Source organism: Eucyclogobius newberryi, unplaced genomic scaffold (assembly GCF_026437365.1).
Source record: "Eucyclogobius newberryi isolate DKJ021-1_F unplaced genomic scaffold, fEucNew1.0.hap1 SCAF_19, whole genome shotgun sequence".
Lineage (NCBI taxonomy): Eukaryota > Metazoa > Chordata > Actinopteri > Gobiiformes > Gobiidae > Eucyclogobius > Eucyclogobius newberryi.
In genome coordinates this window covers 16,136,376-16,151,871 of record NW_027315823.1, presented here as the reverse complement: position 1 = coordinate 16,151,871, position 15,496 = coordinate 16,136,376, and the positions used below count along the sequence as shown (strand labels likewise).

Sequence of the window (15,496 nt, the reverse complement as noted above, 5' to 3'; positions counted from 1 at the left end):
TTGGGTTTTGACAATTTTCTTTTAAAAGCTGAGGTTAAACAACTGAAAATGAGTTTTAGGGACTTGAAATTAAGCAAAAATCCAGGCAGAATCCATATAAAAGTCTTATTCATTATTTATTTTATTCTCTGGTATTTTTTTATTGTGTGTTTGGAGTACAAACTGACACTGATGCTTCCCAGAATGAATGATTTGACTGGAAATAAGTGGGTTACACGTTTATGTGCAACATATCAAGCAGCTTGACAGTTCACTTTTATGGATGATGGAAGATGGATAAAATGGAACAAATAATTTGTTGATTGCTCAGTTTAAACAAAAACCAAGAGTGTGATGATTCCAATGACAAAACGTATAAATAATTTAATAGGTTTCTTCCAGTCTAGTCTTTTTGTGTCTCTAAGCTACAGCGACGTGTGTATTCTAACACTCGGCACAATGGCAGTGTCTCCAGGCCACTGATCTGTTCCTCTTTACAAAGACAGCAGCAGACGTGGCAGATGTACTTCGACAGATACTGCAGTTGGCCGTCCCTCCGGCGCAAGCGCAACCCACCACCAACAAACAGCCACCAGCCCCGCACAACAGTCTGCTTCTAATTGGCAGCACCCACATAATTATTCAGATACAACATAAGCTCTGGCAAGACAGGAGCAGAACCGTGGGTGAAAAGTGCAAATATGATTTTACATAAGCAGCATGAGCGAGATGGCCATGAGGAAGGCAACAGCCCAAGCAAAAACACTGGGTTTGTACTAATCTGTTTAAATATGTTTATTTTAGTAGGATAAATTGAATTTTAAGGCTAATCCTCAGCGCTTTGCCTTTTAAAACAAATATTATTAATATATGCACATACAGTGATAAACTGCGGTGGAAGGCTTAGTTTTTAACTGATTGCCATTGTCAGTGAATAAAAACAAGGGGAAACAAGGAACTTTCTTCGTTGATAAGGTGAACATGAAACAACTGCTCTGTTTATCCACCACTACAATGCCTGGTTGTTTTGCCATCACCATTATGTCAGTCTGTATCTGGAAGTCCTTGGCCTTGGTCTTTATTTACCACCTTTGGAGGTGTTTCCCACTTTGTCTTTGGGGTCTCCAGCCCGTACTCCGCACAGATGTTTCTGTACACTATGCCAGTCATACAGTGCGCTCCATGTATGCTGTCCCTGCCAGCATCTTGTACCCTGCAGTTATGTGCGTGATTGTCTCAGGAGCCTGTGTAGCCACAGGAACAGGCCTCTGTGCTGTCCTTCTGTCCAGTCTACTCTAGCCATTGGTATGATTTCTTGATATCAGCCACATCAGATAAATTCTGAAGGTACATCCCTTGTAAGGGCTTGTCCTTCCATGATGGTCCCTCTTCCAGCACCTCATCATCTTCTGTTCTCATTACTGAGACGTTCACTGAGCACATAATCTGTTTTGGTGCCTTGTCCTTGATGTGTTGATGTGACATGTTGATCTTGGATATTTCATCCTGGATTGTGGGTCTCATAATCATCATTCCACAGCCTCCTTCCTTATGGCTAGTATACAGTCTCAGGGTGCTGGAACCCTCCATGCATGGTGAGGAGCTTTCGCGTCTGTGGTCTCTTTGGCCACCTTATCATTCCTGCAGGGTATCTGATCACTGGCAGGGTGTAGCTGTTTTATTTGCCATGTGGATCAGTGAGTTGATGTCTAGCTCGCACTTAGCATACAGCTTGATGTCATCCATGTAGAGGAGGTGACTGATGGTAGCCCCATTCCTGAATCAGTATCCAAAGCCAGTCTTGTTGATTATTTGGCTGAGCGGGTTCAGACCTATGCAGAACAGCAGTGGGGACAGCGCATCACCTTGGTTCATGCCACATTTGAAAGACACTTGTGCAAGTGGTTAACCATTGGCCTCAATGGTGGTTTTCCACAGCCGCATTGAGTTTGCTATGAAGGCTCTTGGCGTTCCTATTGGTGTACATCTCCAAGCATTCAGTGAGCCATGTATGAGGCATTGTGTCATATGCTTTCTTCTAGTCAATTCAGGCAGTACACAGGTTGGTGCGTCGGGTTTTGCAGTCTTGAGCGATTGTTCTGTCAACCAGGAGTTGGCGTTTGGCTCCTCTGGTATCTTTGCCGATGTCCTTCTGTACTTTGATCTATATGCCCACATGTTATTTTTCATTGTTCAAAGAGCCAAACATTTGCATTATGTACTAAGATTGTACTGTATGTGGGCATATTCATTTTGTACTTTTCTGCAACAAAAAAGTGATATGATCTCCTTACTTACAGAATGGAAACCACACCATGGCAGAAAATATTGACACAAAATACACTGGATCATACTCATCATCTGAGGGAGAGTGACAGCAGATGGGGTCCGATTGCTAACAAGATCCAATTAAGATGAGAATTCTGCAGCACATTTTTGCAGAGAACACAAGATTGCTTTACTAATCTTCTCCAAAGAACAGAGAATGTTTTAAACTCACTTAGATGGAAATTAAATACTGACATAGTGATTGTTAAATTTTTTGCAGTGTTGAGAATTTCAGTGAATTTTTCATGGAGTTCGGCATTATTGACCACAGATAACTTTCTACACTTACATATACAAAGATCAACAAGATGAACTGCATGTAAAGAACTTGCACTTTGTGTTTCTAATTTGTTGTATTTGAAATGCACGTGAGAAACAGTTGGCTTTTTTTTGTTTTGTTTTGATGGTCACTTCTGCAATTGATTCAGCATATCCTTACTCAACAAGATTGTACTATAATCACTCTGCCACAACTAAAAATAATTCAAGTATACAAGTATAGTTTTTCCAATTAAAATTGCACATTCAAATCAGAATAAATAACACCCATTGAAAACTGCCATTTGGAGCACATGATTTCCTAACCTACAGATACATTTGCTCTTTAGGTTGAAACCAGCCGAGCCTTCTGTCGCAAGCTGACAAGCTTGTGAAGAGCTAAAGAGTGACCTGGAGCTGCCGCAGTCAGAGCAGATCGCATCAGAAGACAGTGATCATAGCCTCACCCGGCTGTGCTCTACCTGTGGACGTGTTCCAAACACCTGAGCCCTCACAGCCTGAACAAATACCACCTAACCAAAGCCTTACAGCATGCAACAAATGCTCCCTGCTTCTGGTTTTATGTCCCCTCCAATTTTAGCACACAACGTGGCCAGTGTCACACTAGCAGACACCACCTGGCATGTCTGAGCGCACACCATTATAAGATGCCAACCTGCCTTGGCACACGGGAAGTGATGAGGTGGTTTTGCTTTAATTATGTTAATCAATTCATAAACTGCTGTGGGGTAAGGGCTAGATAATCTCCCCGGACAGCATTAACAGACTGAAACTATAGCATTCTTATTCATTATATTCACATTTCAATGCCATTAGTCATTTCATTAATGAAGTCAGAAGTCTGTTTAATATGTAAAATGACTGGCAATTATTCTCTTTTTTGGTTTTCAACAATTGACTACAAATATTCAACAAAGACTCATCACGTATTAGTATTTCAAAGCAGCCGCTTCAAATTCTAAAGGACGTTTCACGGTGCCCTTGGTGCATGCCAGCCAACTAAATACTTTTCTGTGCATGATTTTTGAATGGTATTCTAAAAATATGTACATTTCATTACAGGTGTCAGAATAAACAGTTGAAAAAGATAATATTACTTTATTAACAAGAAAGGAGAGTGATCTTGAAATGTACAGTTGTCCATTCAAAGCTGGGTGAAGTTCACTATGAAACTTTTCTGGTGGGGCTTATGCCACCTGCTTGTCCACATGGGATGTTATTGCTTTGCCTGAAATGGTCCACTGTTTTGCGTATGTTTCAGTAAAAACTCTCGCTGAGGGGTTTTAGCATGGTGGGCCGTCATGCATCGGCTTGTCACCGCCATGCCCAAAAGTTCAAGATGATAATGATATTAAGATCACCGTGCGAGCGGCGTAGTACTTTTTGCTTGCGTCACCTACGGCGCTCGCACGGTGATCTTAATACCACCGCCATCCTTCAACCTCAGCCCAGCGAGAAAACTGAAAATCCTCCAAAACATACATGCGGAGTGGTATTCTGATAGTCTTTCATTATTAATTGCATACTGAGGAACATTCTAGGTGAAACAATAACCAGCATGTGGCAGACCCTCCACCAGAAAAGTTACATAGTACATAACACCAGAAATGTCATTGTTAACTTTATTATTCTGATTTTGCACTTTTAAAGTCTGAAGTCTTAGGTTGCTATCCTCATTATAGAACTTTGCATTAAACAAATAATACCAGAATATTACCCAAAGTTGCACAATGTAATGGTTGGAGATGACTCACCCCACCGACGCGCTCAAAATGGTCACTGTCGTGTTGGAAGTCGATGAGCTGTCCATTGAATGCCCATGAGAAGGTGACATCCAGGGCAGGATCACAGGCGATCTGGCACGGCAACACGATGCTCTCGCCAACGATAATCTCTGTGTTAGTGGGCCTCATGGTGATTCTGGTGGGCTCTGGAACAGACGAGACAGAACAGTTTGCATCTTAATACACTCACACCACAGGAACCTTAAGCTCGGAGCTGACCTCTCCGACTAACAACCCACTTCAACTTAATCCGTCTCCCAGCTATTAATGAGGAGGTTCTAATTCAGTATTTTCAATTACCAACTTAAAGGTGTACAATGTCATTTTTCTGGTGGAAAAGCCTAGAATATTCCATAGTACAGCATTAACCTTCTCTATTTTGTATTTCTTACATTACAGGTGTTTTTATTAAAAAGCGCTGTCACCTGTCCACAGAGAGCAGTCTGAATAATACATAACAGAGAATGTTGCTTTATTTTATTAAAGCTGACATGCAACTGAAATGGGTATCAATATACAGCAATACTAGAAAGAATAAATACCCAAGTGAAATATCCCTAAATGCAGTTGCTTATATTAATAATAATATTGCATTTATTTTAACTAGCCTCCTTGTCAATCCACTCAAAAAACTAAAGCTACTGTTGAATGCCCTTAATTACTTCATTTGCTTAAAAAGGTCCAAGCTGGTCCAAGAGATTGGAATCAAACCAATAATATATTTGTGTGAGCGAGACATTTGAATGACTCACCTGTTATAATTAGCTTTCCTGTAGTGGTGGCCATTCCAAACTGGTTCTTGGCGACACACGTGTAGCTTCCTGCATCTTGCTTGGTCAAATTGGCAATCTGTAATGTTCCATTGGGCAGCACTGTGATTCTAAAAGAACAAAAAATGGCTAAAGTTTAAACAAGGGCACAAACTGGAACTTATGGTACGTTGACAATAACATTGTCAACGTACCATAAAAAAATCAATAGTGGAGGATAATATCCTCTTATTTGTGAAAACACATTTTCTGGGTGCAGGGAGAAGTGATCTACCACCTACCAGTAATTCTAAATAAACCAACCTGGACTATTATTACTGTATAGAACCTTCTATTACCTCACATTGATTGTCAGATTCTAAAAGGCTTTTCCAATACAGTGGTCTTTTGTTTGTGCAGACAGATGTGTGCAATATAAAAGTAAAACGAAAACATGTGGCTTGAGAGCAAAGAGGCTGACCTTGCATTAGAGGGGATAAGCAAGGGACATTTTAGTGAACATTTCACAAACAGCGTCTTAGCGTTGTTGAGGTCAGAAAGAAGCCGTGATGGTGAGAACACAGTGCACTCACTAAATGTTTACTAAAAGACCAACACATTAGTGAAGGGCAGACACATGGCATACAGCAGTAGAATGTGAACTCCAGTCAGGTGATCAGAGCTTCAGAGATGTAAGGAGTTTTGTTTGCAGTGGTACTACTTTTTCATGACTAGATTTGTAAAATAAATGATGGAATAAACATTTTGGACCAGTGTGGCTTTGTATATTCATGTCCTGTGCATCTTTCACACTGTGTATGTAAATTTAAATTGCAATTCAGCGTTATTGTTTTTACATGTATCATCGTCAATTTATACTCCAACTTATGTACAGTGTGTAAACAAAGTGCCTTGATAACAACATTGTGGAAGGCAATCTCAAGGACTGATGGCTGAGGTCTAGCTAAATTAAATCTGCTCCATCTGCATGACTTTGCTGCAACACAAACACTATGTCCGGTGTGACTACGGTATATCTTAGTAAATAAAGTAATGCCGTTGCTACGCTCTAAAATAGCATCAGCCATAGTAAAAATCACTCAAATCAGAGAAAAAATACATGAAAAATGTAAATGAAACACTACATTTAGTCAGTTTGCTCATTGTTTGTGTCCTCAATTAAGTCTCGGCTCTTTCAAGTATCTGAGACTACTTTGTGGTGGCCGGCGCCAGTGATTGGATGAATCATGCTCTATTTTATTTCACAATAAAGTACACTTCTTATAGCAGCTGCTGGAAAAAAACATTTCTTCTTCATTCTGCATGCAGACATTCTGGATATTGTACAAACACTCATCTTTCTTTTTCGTAAATATTTTAGATATCACATGCATAGTTGAGTGGGTCATTGCTATCGTGGCGATGGTGCTGCGCACATCATGTTCAAAAGCATACGCTGAATAAACATTTCACCTTGAAACAAGACAGTGTGCAGGAGTTTTCTCTTAATTTTAAATCAAATCTTAAAACATGTTCCTTTTAATCAAGCTTTTGAATTTTTGTGGATTTACAAAACGTGTGATCTTGACAATTTGTTGCAAATCATTCCTTAGTCTGATTCCTATTTCACGCTACACTGTCTTGTAGAATAAAGCCTACGCGCTCCTCAAAATCCTCAGAAAAAAAGAAGAGTGAAAAAATAGAGTGGAACAATAACACATATTTTATAAATAATAATAATTAATAAAATTAATTATTGTATCTTTCTCCACATTATACAAGGCTATTTGCAATTATTACTGAAAATGAAAATGTGTAGCTACTTTTGTTGTTGTTAATTTAATGTATATTTCTTTTACATTTTTCCATGCCTCAAAGAGCACTTAGCAGAATATAAGAAAATCAAAATGTAAGTGTCAAAACATGAAAAATTGCATGGTTCTCTACAATCTGAATTTACAGCTAGCTGTTTTCCTCACAGTTTTGTGCATTAGTAATGTGCCACTTTCTCAGTGGGTGCTGTCTTGTGTTTCTTAATATGTTCATTAGTCTTTCTCTTTATGCATGAGCACAAATGTCAAATGTGCTATTCAAACAGTTCTGTTGCAACAATCGGGAATGAAATTTGAGTGTAATATCCACCCTGCCACACATCCCACCTCTCGCTGCGCTGCAGAATCTCGCTGCCTTTCTTCCACAGACTAATTGCTGGGGGCGCAGCCTGGGGCTTGCATTCCAGAGTGACTGTACTGCCTGAGCGGGCTTTTAAAAGGGCCTTCAATGGACTTTTGGAGAAACTGGGTGGTGACGCTGCGCAGCGGGAGAGAAAAGACAAGTGTTAAAGGCATAATGTATAACGATTGAGCAATACATAGCAATATTAGCCCTCCTTCAGCGTTCATTAGTGTCAGTGATTCCATTCATATGACTGTGATCACATGTCGCCTCTCACAATGACCAATACATTAATTTAGCCATGAATACATTTATTTGACTAACATGACTACTAGTTTAGTTGTGCATACTTTACATGTGGCCTATTACATTAGCAAAACAGAAATTGGGATTGGCTTGCAAAACGGCACATGGAAATTGAGATAATCCTGTGACTAATTTTTGGAACATAAAATGAAAGCAACAAGGGAACACGGAGTACTTGATTACATTCCAATTACTGTGCGATCTTAGTCTGGGACAACTCCAGGTTTCTTTGTGTGCTGAGAATTTAAATAACCACATACAAACTAGCCAGCAGGAGTGTTATTATACAAGACTTCTCATTGCTGAATTGGTCACATCTATCATCACATTCCAGTGTCAAAGCATATTTTACGCTTAAATTAAATTTGTCATTTAAGGGGTTTTCAGTCCAGGAGCTTTTTTCAGTTCCTGGTATTTTTTTTGTTCCAGTCCCCATTTGATACATAGAAATGCTATGTTAAAATACATATTTAAAGCCAGTTAGACCCACATTGAGCCACTGTCATTGTGTGAACGCAAGCATAGGAGACTGGATGGTTCCTCTAACTACATGGGGATTGGGAGCTTAGTATTTTTATATATGAAAACCATATTCCATATTTCAATTAAAGTAATAATTAAATGCATATTTTCAAACACCACCCATGTCCCCTTTTGCACTTAAAACATTCGGTATATAAGGTATGAAGGTCTTACCTAGCACCATTAGCTGTGCGCTGGAATAGATAATGCCGTGCTTGTTTTCAGCCACACATTGATACATCCCAGAGTCTGACAGGTTGAGCGCAGTAATGGAAAGTGCTCCGTTTTCGATTTGCAACTGACCCTGTTGAGGAGAGACAAACATATGGTATATCCATGGCAAGGCCAGTCTATTATGTCCAAAGGCACAGCAGCAATTACTGGTGCACCATGAAGGGAGGACAGCAGCGGGAGAGGAATGTGAAATTGAAAGGGGGAAAAGGGAAAAAAAACTGCAAATTGGAGAGCTTCGTTCTAATAAATTTTGTGAGGAGAAAGTGGTTGAAATTGGTAACTGGTATTGCACATGCACAGAAGAAAAACAAAACTGACAACAGCAGGAGTGAATGAAAAATATGTTTGTTTTGTTTGGTTGTCGTGTTGAAAAGGCACAATGACAGAACAGATGAGAACTTGCTGTGATTCTCACTTTGACAAACACATTTCTCCTGCAGAGAAACTGCAGGAGAAATGTTTGCCCAGAGATCACTTAAACTTAAATTAACTTAAATTAACCTATTTTTTCATATACCAACATCTATCCAGGGCTCAGATTAAGGATTTTCACTTGTATAGCGGTGCTGCTAAACAATCCGTTAATTTTTCGAAATTCGAAAAAAAAACACGAAAGTGACTAACAATCAATATTTTCCATTGATATAACACGATCATTTTATTAAACATTCTGTTAAAGAAAACTCTTAACAAATTAACTTTTTAAACATTTTTTCTTTAAATAAAACTTGCAAATAAAATTAATCGTTGAACAAATTAATCAACACAAAGTCAGATGGCCTTATTTACAACTTTCTTCCATATCATCATCAATCAGATGACTATTTGCAGGAGTCTCATTTACATATTAATTGTCATTACACTCACAAAAAACATGTATTAAGCTTCTGATGGAAAAATAAAGGTTGCTGTGGCGTCCGTCGTGGTGTATTTTATGTTATTCAAATTGTACCGCTCTATTTGACGTTCCATTCCATTTTTCGTTTTTCTACTTGATGACGGTCCCTAAGTACTCTCGTCTCTGCTCTGGCTGCACATTCAGATCAGTGTAATTCGCTGCGCCCAAAATACGCAGCTGATTGTTAAAAACGAGGTTGTGTCACTTGGCAGTGTAAATATGAATATTTTGGCTGTGAATGATCTGCAAAGTCGTTTGCATTTAGGAGCTATTGACCTCGGAAGTCTGAATCTGTGACGCTAACTTTACAGCACGTGGCTCCTCCCACTTTCAGACTCGCGATCTGTGACAGCAGCGGGACTTGTCATGACAACACAGCGTCCTACATGTGTCAGGCCATTATTGACGATCGATTGACGTGTGATCAGTACTTTTAGGCGCTTTGGTGATACAATTGAACACACATGTAAATATCGCAAAAGCTGCGATACAAAAGCACTTTTTTATGACGAATGCATCGCATTTGAGAGAAATTACGTCGCATTTTGCGATGCGATACCGCTTATTCTGAACCCTGCTATCAACTTTCCCGTGTGGTTAGAACTTGTAAAGCAATAATTTGATGAGTCAATGTATGCAAGGGCGTGACTTTGTATTCAGAGTTGGTGGGGACATTTTTGTTTTGGGGTCAGGTGGGTGGTCTCGGAGAAAATTTTGACAAAATCAGATGTGATTTCCAGTTTTATATTTAAATGTATATTTTAACAGGTCACTGTACCAGCCCCTGCTCACTCCCCTTGTACCAGCCCCTGCTCACTCCCCTTGTACCAGCTCACTCCCCTTGTACCAGCCCCTGCTCACTCCCCTTGTACCAGCCCCTGCTCACTCCCCTTGTACCAGCACCTGTTCACTCCCCTTATTCCAGCTCACTCCCCTTGTACCAGCCCCTGCTCACTCCCCTTGTACCAGCCCCTGCTCACTCCCCTTGTACCAGCCCCTGCTCACTTTCCTTGTACCAGCACCTGTTCACTCCCCTTATTCCAGCTCACTCCCCTTGTACCAGCCCCTGCTCACTCCCCTTGTACCAGCCCCTGCTCACTCCCCTTGTACCAGCCCCTGCTCACTCCCCTTGTACCAGCCCCTGCTCACTCCCCTTGTACCAGCCCCTGCTCACTCCCCTTGTACCAGCCCCTGCTCACTCCCCTTGTACCAGCCCCTGCTCACTTTCCTTGTACCAGCACCTGTTCACTCCCCTTATTCCAGCTCACTACCCTTGTACCAGCCCCAGCTCACTCCCCTTGTCCCAGCCCCTGCTCACTCCCCTTGTACCAGCCCCTGCTCACTCCCCTTGTACCAGCCCCAGCTCACTCCCCTTGTACCAGCCCCTGCTCACTCCCCTTGTACCAGCCCCTGCTCACTCCCCTTGTACCAGCACCTACTCACTCCTTGTGTTCCAGCTCACTCCCATCTAGTTTAATTCATTCACCTTTTTCCCCCTTTTTCAGTGAATACTGTATGAAATAAACAATTTGTAGCGTAGCGCCTGTAGAACCAGGCTGAATGGGTGTTATTTGTTCCCAGTTGCCCTGATTCGCTGGCGCATCATTTTTTTTCGAGTCTGCTCCTGAACCCAGTCTACTGCTCGCTGTCTGCGCCAAAAAATGGAAAAAGAAAAAGGACAAGTGACACCTCAACAAAGCGCTCAGAGAGGTGACTGCAGGGAAAGGAGTGATGTAAAGTTTGTGCAGGTTTCTAAATGAATAAAAGCACAAAGGTCCCGTGGGTGTAATTGTTAAGCATCAGTGATCAGCGCATGGTCGCAAATCCAGCCGCACTTCTATTGATTATACAGCGTACCTGCGTAGACTCACTCCATTGAATTAATCCACTAGGGGCATTTTATAAGGTAATTTAACACAAATGAAAGTACCGCTGCTGGAGATGCGCAATTGATGGACGGCCCTTTTTACAAGCACCTGCTCTGCTTATCAACACGTGTATCATTTATCAATCGCACACACTGGAGAAAATAAAAGCAATCCTGCTGTTTGGACACGAGGCGCCTCTGCAGGGGACATAGTAAATGTGGGGGGGACTGTCTCCTGTCAGCTCAACATTGGTGGGGACATGTCTGCACCAGTCCCACGTAAAGCTACTCCTTTGAATGTAAGCCATGACTTTGTACACATGGAAATTGTCAGGAACATTCATTTCTCTATTCAATTTTCATCAAATTAAAAAAACTTTAAAATGGAATCGGCCATTTTATCTATTTATATTTTAAAAAGTAATTAAATTAAGAACTTACTTAATTTATGTGGCATTTCATTTTAAAATTGCAACAATAAAGAGCTCTAAAATACTAATCCACTGATCCAAATGGAGACTAATTACTAGAACTATTATTACTTGACCAAATTGGGAAAAAGATGTCTCACTGTCCACTAAACTTAATTTAAAGATTTTACGCAAAAGTATTAATTCAGTGTTAAAACATAATTAATTATGTGAGAAGCACTTTACCAACAGTAATTCTATATTTTAATAGTTCTTTTGAACTTTATCAATGATGGGAGCTCAAGGGCGAGAGATTTTTAGCACAAAACTAAGCATACAGTGACAATCAAATTGTAAATTGAACAATTAAAAGGAACAAAATGAAGCTGCAGCAACATATCCTGCTTGTCTCTTCACACTCATTAATATCCCGTTGTTCGTTGCAGCAGTTCATTTGTTGCCTGTTGAAATGACATGAGTTCTGATATAAAACAATAGACACTAGAACTACAAGGAATGAAAGGACTACATTTTTCAAACAAAAGATTACAAAAAATCATGCACTTCTTTCTTTGCCATTCTCCATTTAGACTTATTTAAAATATATGAATGTGATTTTTTTCTTCTTCTAAATCCCTTTTCCCAGTGCATATGTACTGATAATATTTAGTAAGGATGTGAAATTCTGTTTTTAAAGGCTTTTAATTCACTTAATTTTTGACAGCCTTTATGAAATTAAAAGCTTTAACTGGCTGTGTTAGCTTCATCAAGGTTTAATTTAGAACAACTCTGCTATTCAAATGTGGTAAACGTGAGGAAAAAACAACTTCATATATATATTTCAATTGTGCTTATGCTAATGTGAGAAGTGAGAAATTGAAACATGCCTCTTTTATAAGGTAGATGAGAAGGAAAGCTGAGGCAGGGCTGTATTTAGGTAGAATCTAGATCATCTCAGGTAAGAATGGATACAATTTCAAATGTAAAAAATACAAAAGACAGTATTGGCTGTAGTAAAGGAAAAACAAAGGAGTGGAGGACATAAAGTTAGACGGAGTGAAGATGATGCAGTGGATAGGATTTAATAGCAGCGCATACGTAACTGAAAGGGACGACCAAATGAAACACAATAATACCTCTGTTGAAAGTGGCTGCCCGTCCCTGAGCCAGCTGTAGGAGGGTTTGGGCTTCCCGGTGGCCTTACACTCCCAGAACAGGTTCTGCTCGATGGACAGAGCTGTGTCGTCTATGGTCTGCAGCCAGTGAGGTTTAGCTGAACGCAAATGAGAGGATTACCTTTTTCAAACATGTGTTTTTAATTCCAGCCTGACTGGATTAGTGCAGCCTTATCACAGCTCCCGAAGACAAGCAAATATCTAAGTTTGACTTCAAAAAGAAGGATTTTGGTAAATGTTTTGTCCCTAAAGTTACTGTCCAACCCAGTTAGTTTGGTGAGTATTATATTTTTGTGATGATACGTAGAAGAAACAGAACTACTCTATCACCTGCTTTTAAATGTCCAATTCAAATGTCCAATACATGTCGAATAACAAGGTACCTTGGTATATATAAAACTATATGTTATGCTCAAAACATGCAGTTAATAGTAATTTGATTAATTATTAACCCCTACTGACTGTCCTTCACTTTAGTTTTTCATGTAGACTTTTAAAAACCTTGATCAAACCAAATAAAAACATGAATGTTATTATTATTATTTTTCATATTATGTTAACCTAACCTAATTCTGTTGGAATTGGTTTCACCCACCATGAAATGAGAGCCGACCCCTTGCTGCATTCTTCCCCCGTCGGTTCTCTGCAACACATTCATAGGTTCCTGCATCTTCCTGTTGAAAATTTGGTATTTCAAGGACTCCGTGTGAGTTTTTCATTTTGACTTTGCTGGGGAACGGAACTCCGCTGGTTCTCCTCCAGCTGATTTCTGGAACAGGGCTGTGAAACAAAAAAAGAAAAACATCCCATGATGGCACCTGTCACTAGTCATCAAAGTGCGATTAAACACAGCAGGAGGAGCTACAGTCAGACGGTTGTTCAGGTATTGTTCTGGTGTTCTGGGGCGAGACAGGCTGTGATCACAGTCGTTTCAGAGTACCCGTACTTTGATTTTTCATGCTCCTGTTCTCCTCCCCCATCAGAATGATATTGAACATGCATGAGCCCTTACATGTATGTCAGTAGAATTTCACACAGATTTTGGTAAAAGAGTCAGATTAGAGATTTTAAACAGAGTTGTGCTGTTTTTTTCAATTATTTGTATTCTCTTGAACTATTTATGCAGAATATCACCAGGAACATGCTAAAAATAACTGCTCAAACCATTAAAAAGTACTTAGACCAGTAAAGAAAGTAGAGGAGTAGAAAGCACACATACCCTCAATTGCAGTGAGTTAGAAGTCAAAATGATCTACAGTAAAATGACTTGAGTAAAGTACAGATACCTAAATGTCACTTACTTAATTACTGTACTTTGTCACTTTCCCCCGCTATGTTAAATGCAAACTATGGAACATTCCAGGCAAAACTATAACATCTTCATGAAGACACCAGAAAAACCTACATAATACATATTTAATTCAAAGTATAAATGTCCGAATGTGGCCTGAAACACCCATTCAACGTGTCTATAGTGACAAACAAATAACATGAACGCAGACTTACTTTCCCAAGGCAAAACATTCCAGTTTGACCACAGACTCCTTCGCAGCAGGAACCGAGTCGGGAAAATGGACCTCAATTTTGGGTTCGTACTCTCCCATTACGCCTACAAAAGACAGAGGGGCGACGACAAGGATTGGACATGAATGATTAACAGCACACAGAGCGCCACACTGGATCAAAGCGGCCCGGTAGCACGGCTCCAAAGAGGTCAAGTCTTTATGAGCACTCAGCATCTGTGACCACTGCAGGGACACGGCTGGAGACAAGAAATCAAAGAGAGCTTATAAAAGATTCAGGCAGCTCATCAAGAGGGATTGCTCGGAGCAGATTTATTACCTGTGCCATCTGACTTCATTTATGACTTTATTTATATTCATCACCTACACGGGAGAGTTTTGCAGCTGAAGGAGCTTTTGCACCCCTAATTAAAAGTTTGTGTTGGTTTATGGAAGGGTTTGGAAAGGTATATTTACAGTAGATACAAGACATTTTTTAGGAGATTAAACAATTGGACGGAATCATCTGAAATAATTATGTTACGTTTTTGAACTTTTTTTTGAACTTTTGTCAAAGGACTTCCTGTAGAAAGTTATTACTGCTCCTACACAAATACTTAACCCGACGAAAAGGATTAGAAAAATAAATTAAAAGAGCACCATGATGTGTGGTGAGCCGATTCCATCTCAAGGACATGTTATTTTGAATTTCTTTTTGCCAACCATTTTAAAAGAGGTGACTAAGGAAATTAAGGTGAACCATTCGGTTTTCAATTTTCTGAATAGTGTTTATTGGCAAGCTTGATCTCTTTTGATCTGCACAAAAAATACTTTTTAAACTGCACTATTTCTCAAAAGAAAAAGTGTCTCAAAAGTCTTTCAAGCCATATGCTACCCTGCTCTGAGCCCAACATAAAACACAAACTGATGTCAGGAGGAGGCAGAATGTTTGTGTAAATGCATGAGCAGGGTATGTGGGAGTATTGTAAGGTGAGGTGTAGTGGACAACAAAAGAAAATAACTCCACATACCCACATTCACCACACAATTAAATAAACACGGCACCTCCTGGGGTCGTGACATTATTTATAAAGGTGTCAAATGCAGCATCTCAAATGCGCTAAACGTGTCTATGAATTTCAGAGCATCCAAATTCAGATCCTGATTGGATTACTTTTTCGTGAATATCAGGCGGATTCTAAAAAAAATGGATGGATGGACACATATCAATCTAGTGTGAGCCTAGTTATAAAAAATGTCACTGGCAGCCACAGGTTAATTCTCTGGC

General features: G+C 39.9%; 1 protein-coding gene across 1 annotated transcript in view; it reads right to left on the bottom strand.

Moving 5' to 3' along the window:
• cntn3b (contactin 3b) overlaps positions 1-15,496 on the bottom strand; it is a 68,718-nt gene that overhangs the window by 14,707 nt on the left and 38,515 nt on the right. Inside the window, exons 7-13 of the mRNA XM_072451893.1 lie at positions 14,213-14,315; positions 13,302-13,486; positions 12,668-12,804; positions 8,297-8,426; positions 7,279-7,429; positions 5,123-5,250; positions 4,341-4,516 (exon numbers count right to left, since the gene is read on the bottom strand). Coding sequence (XP_072307994.1) covers positions 4,341-4,516; positions 5,123-5,250; positions 7,279-7,429; positions 8,297-8,426; positions 12,668-12,804; positions 13,302-13,486; positions 14,213-14,315 — 1,010 coding nt within the window. The remainder of the gene's footprint in view (positions 1-4,340; positions 4,517-5,122; positions 5,251-7,278; positions 7,430-8,296; positions 8,427-12,667; positions 12,805-13,301; positions 13,487-14,212; positions 14,316-15,496) is intronic.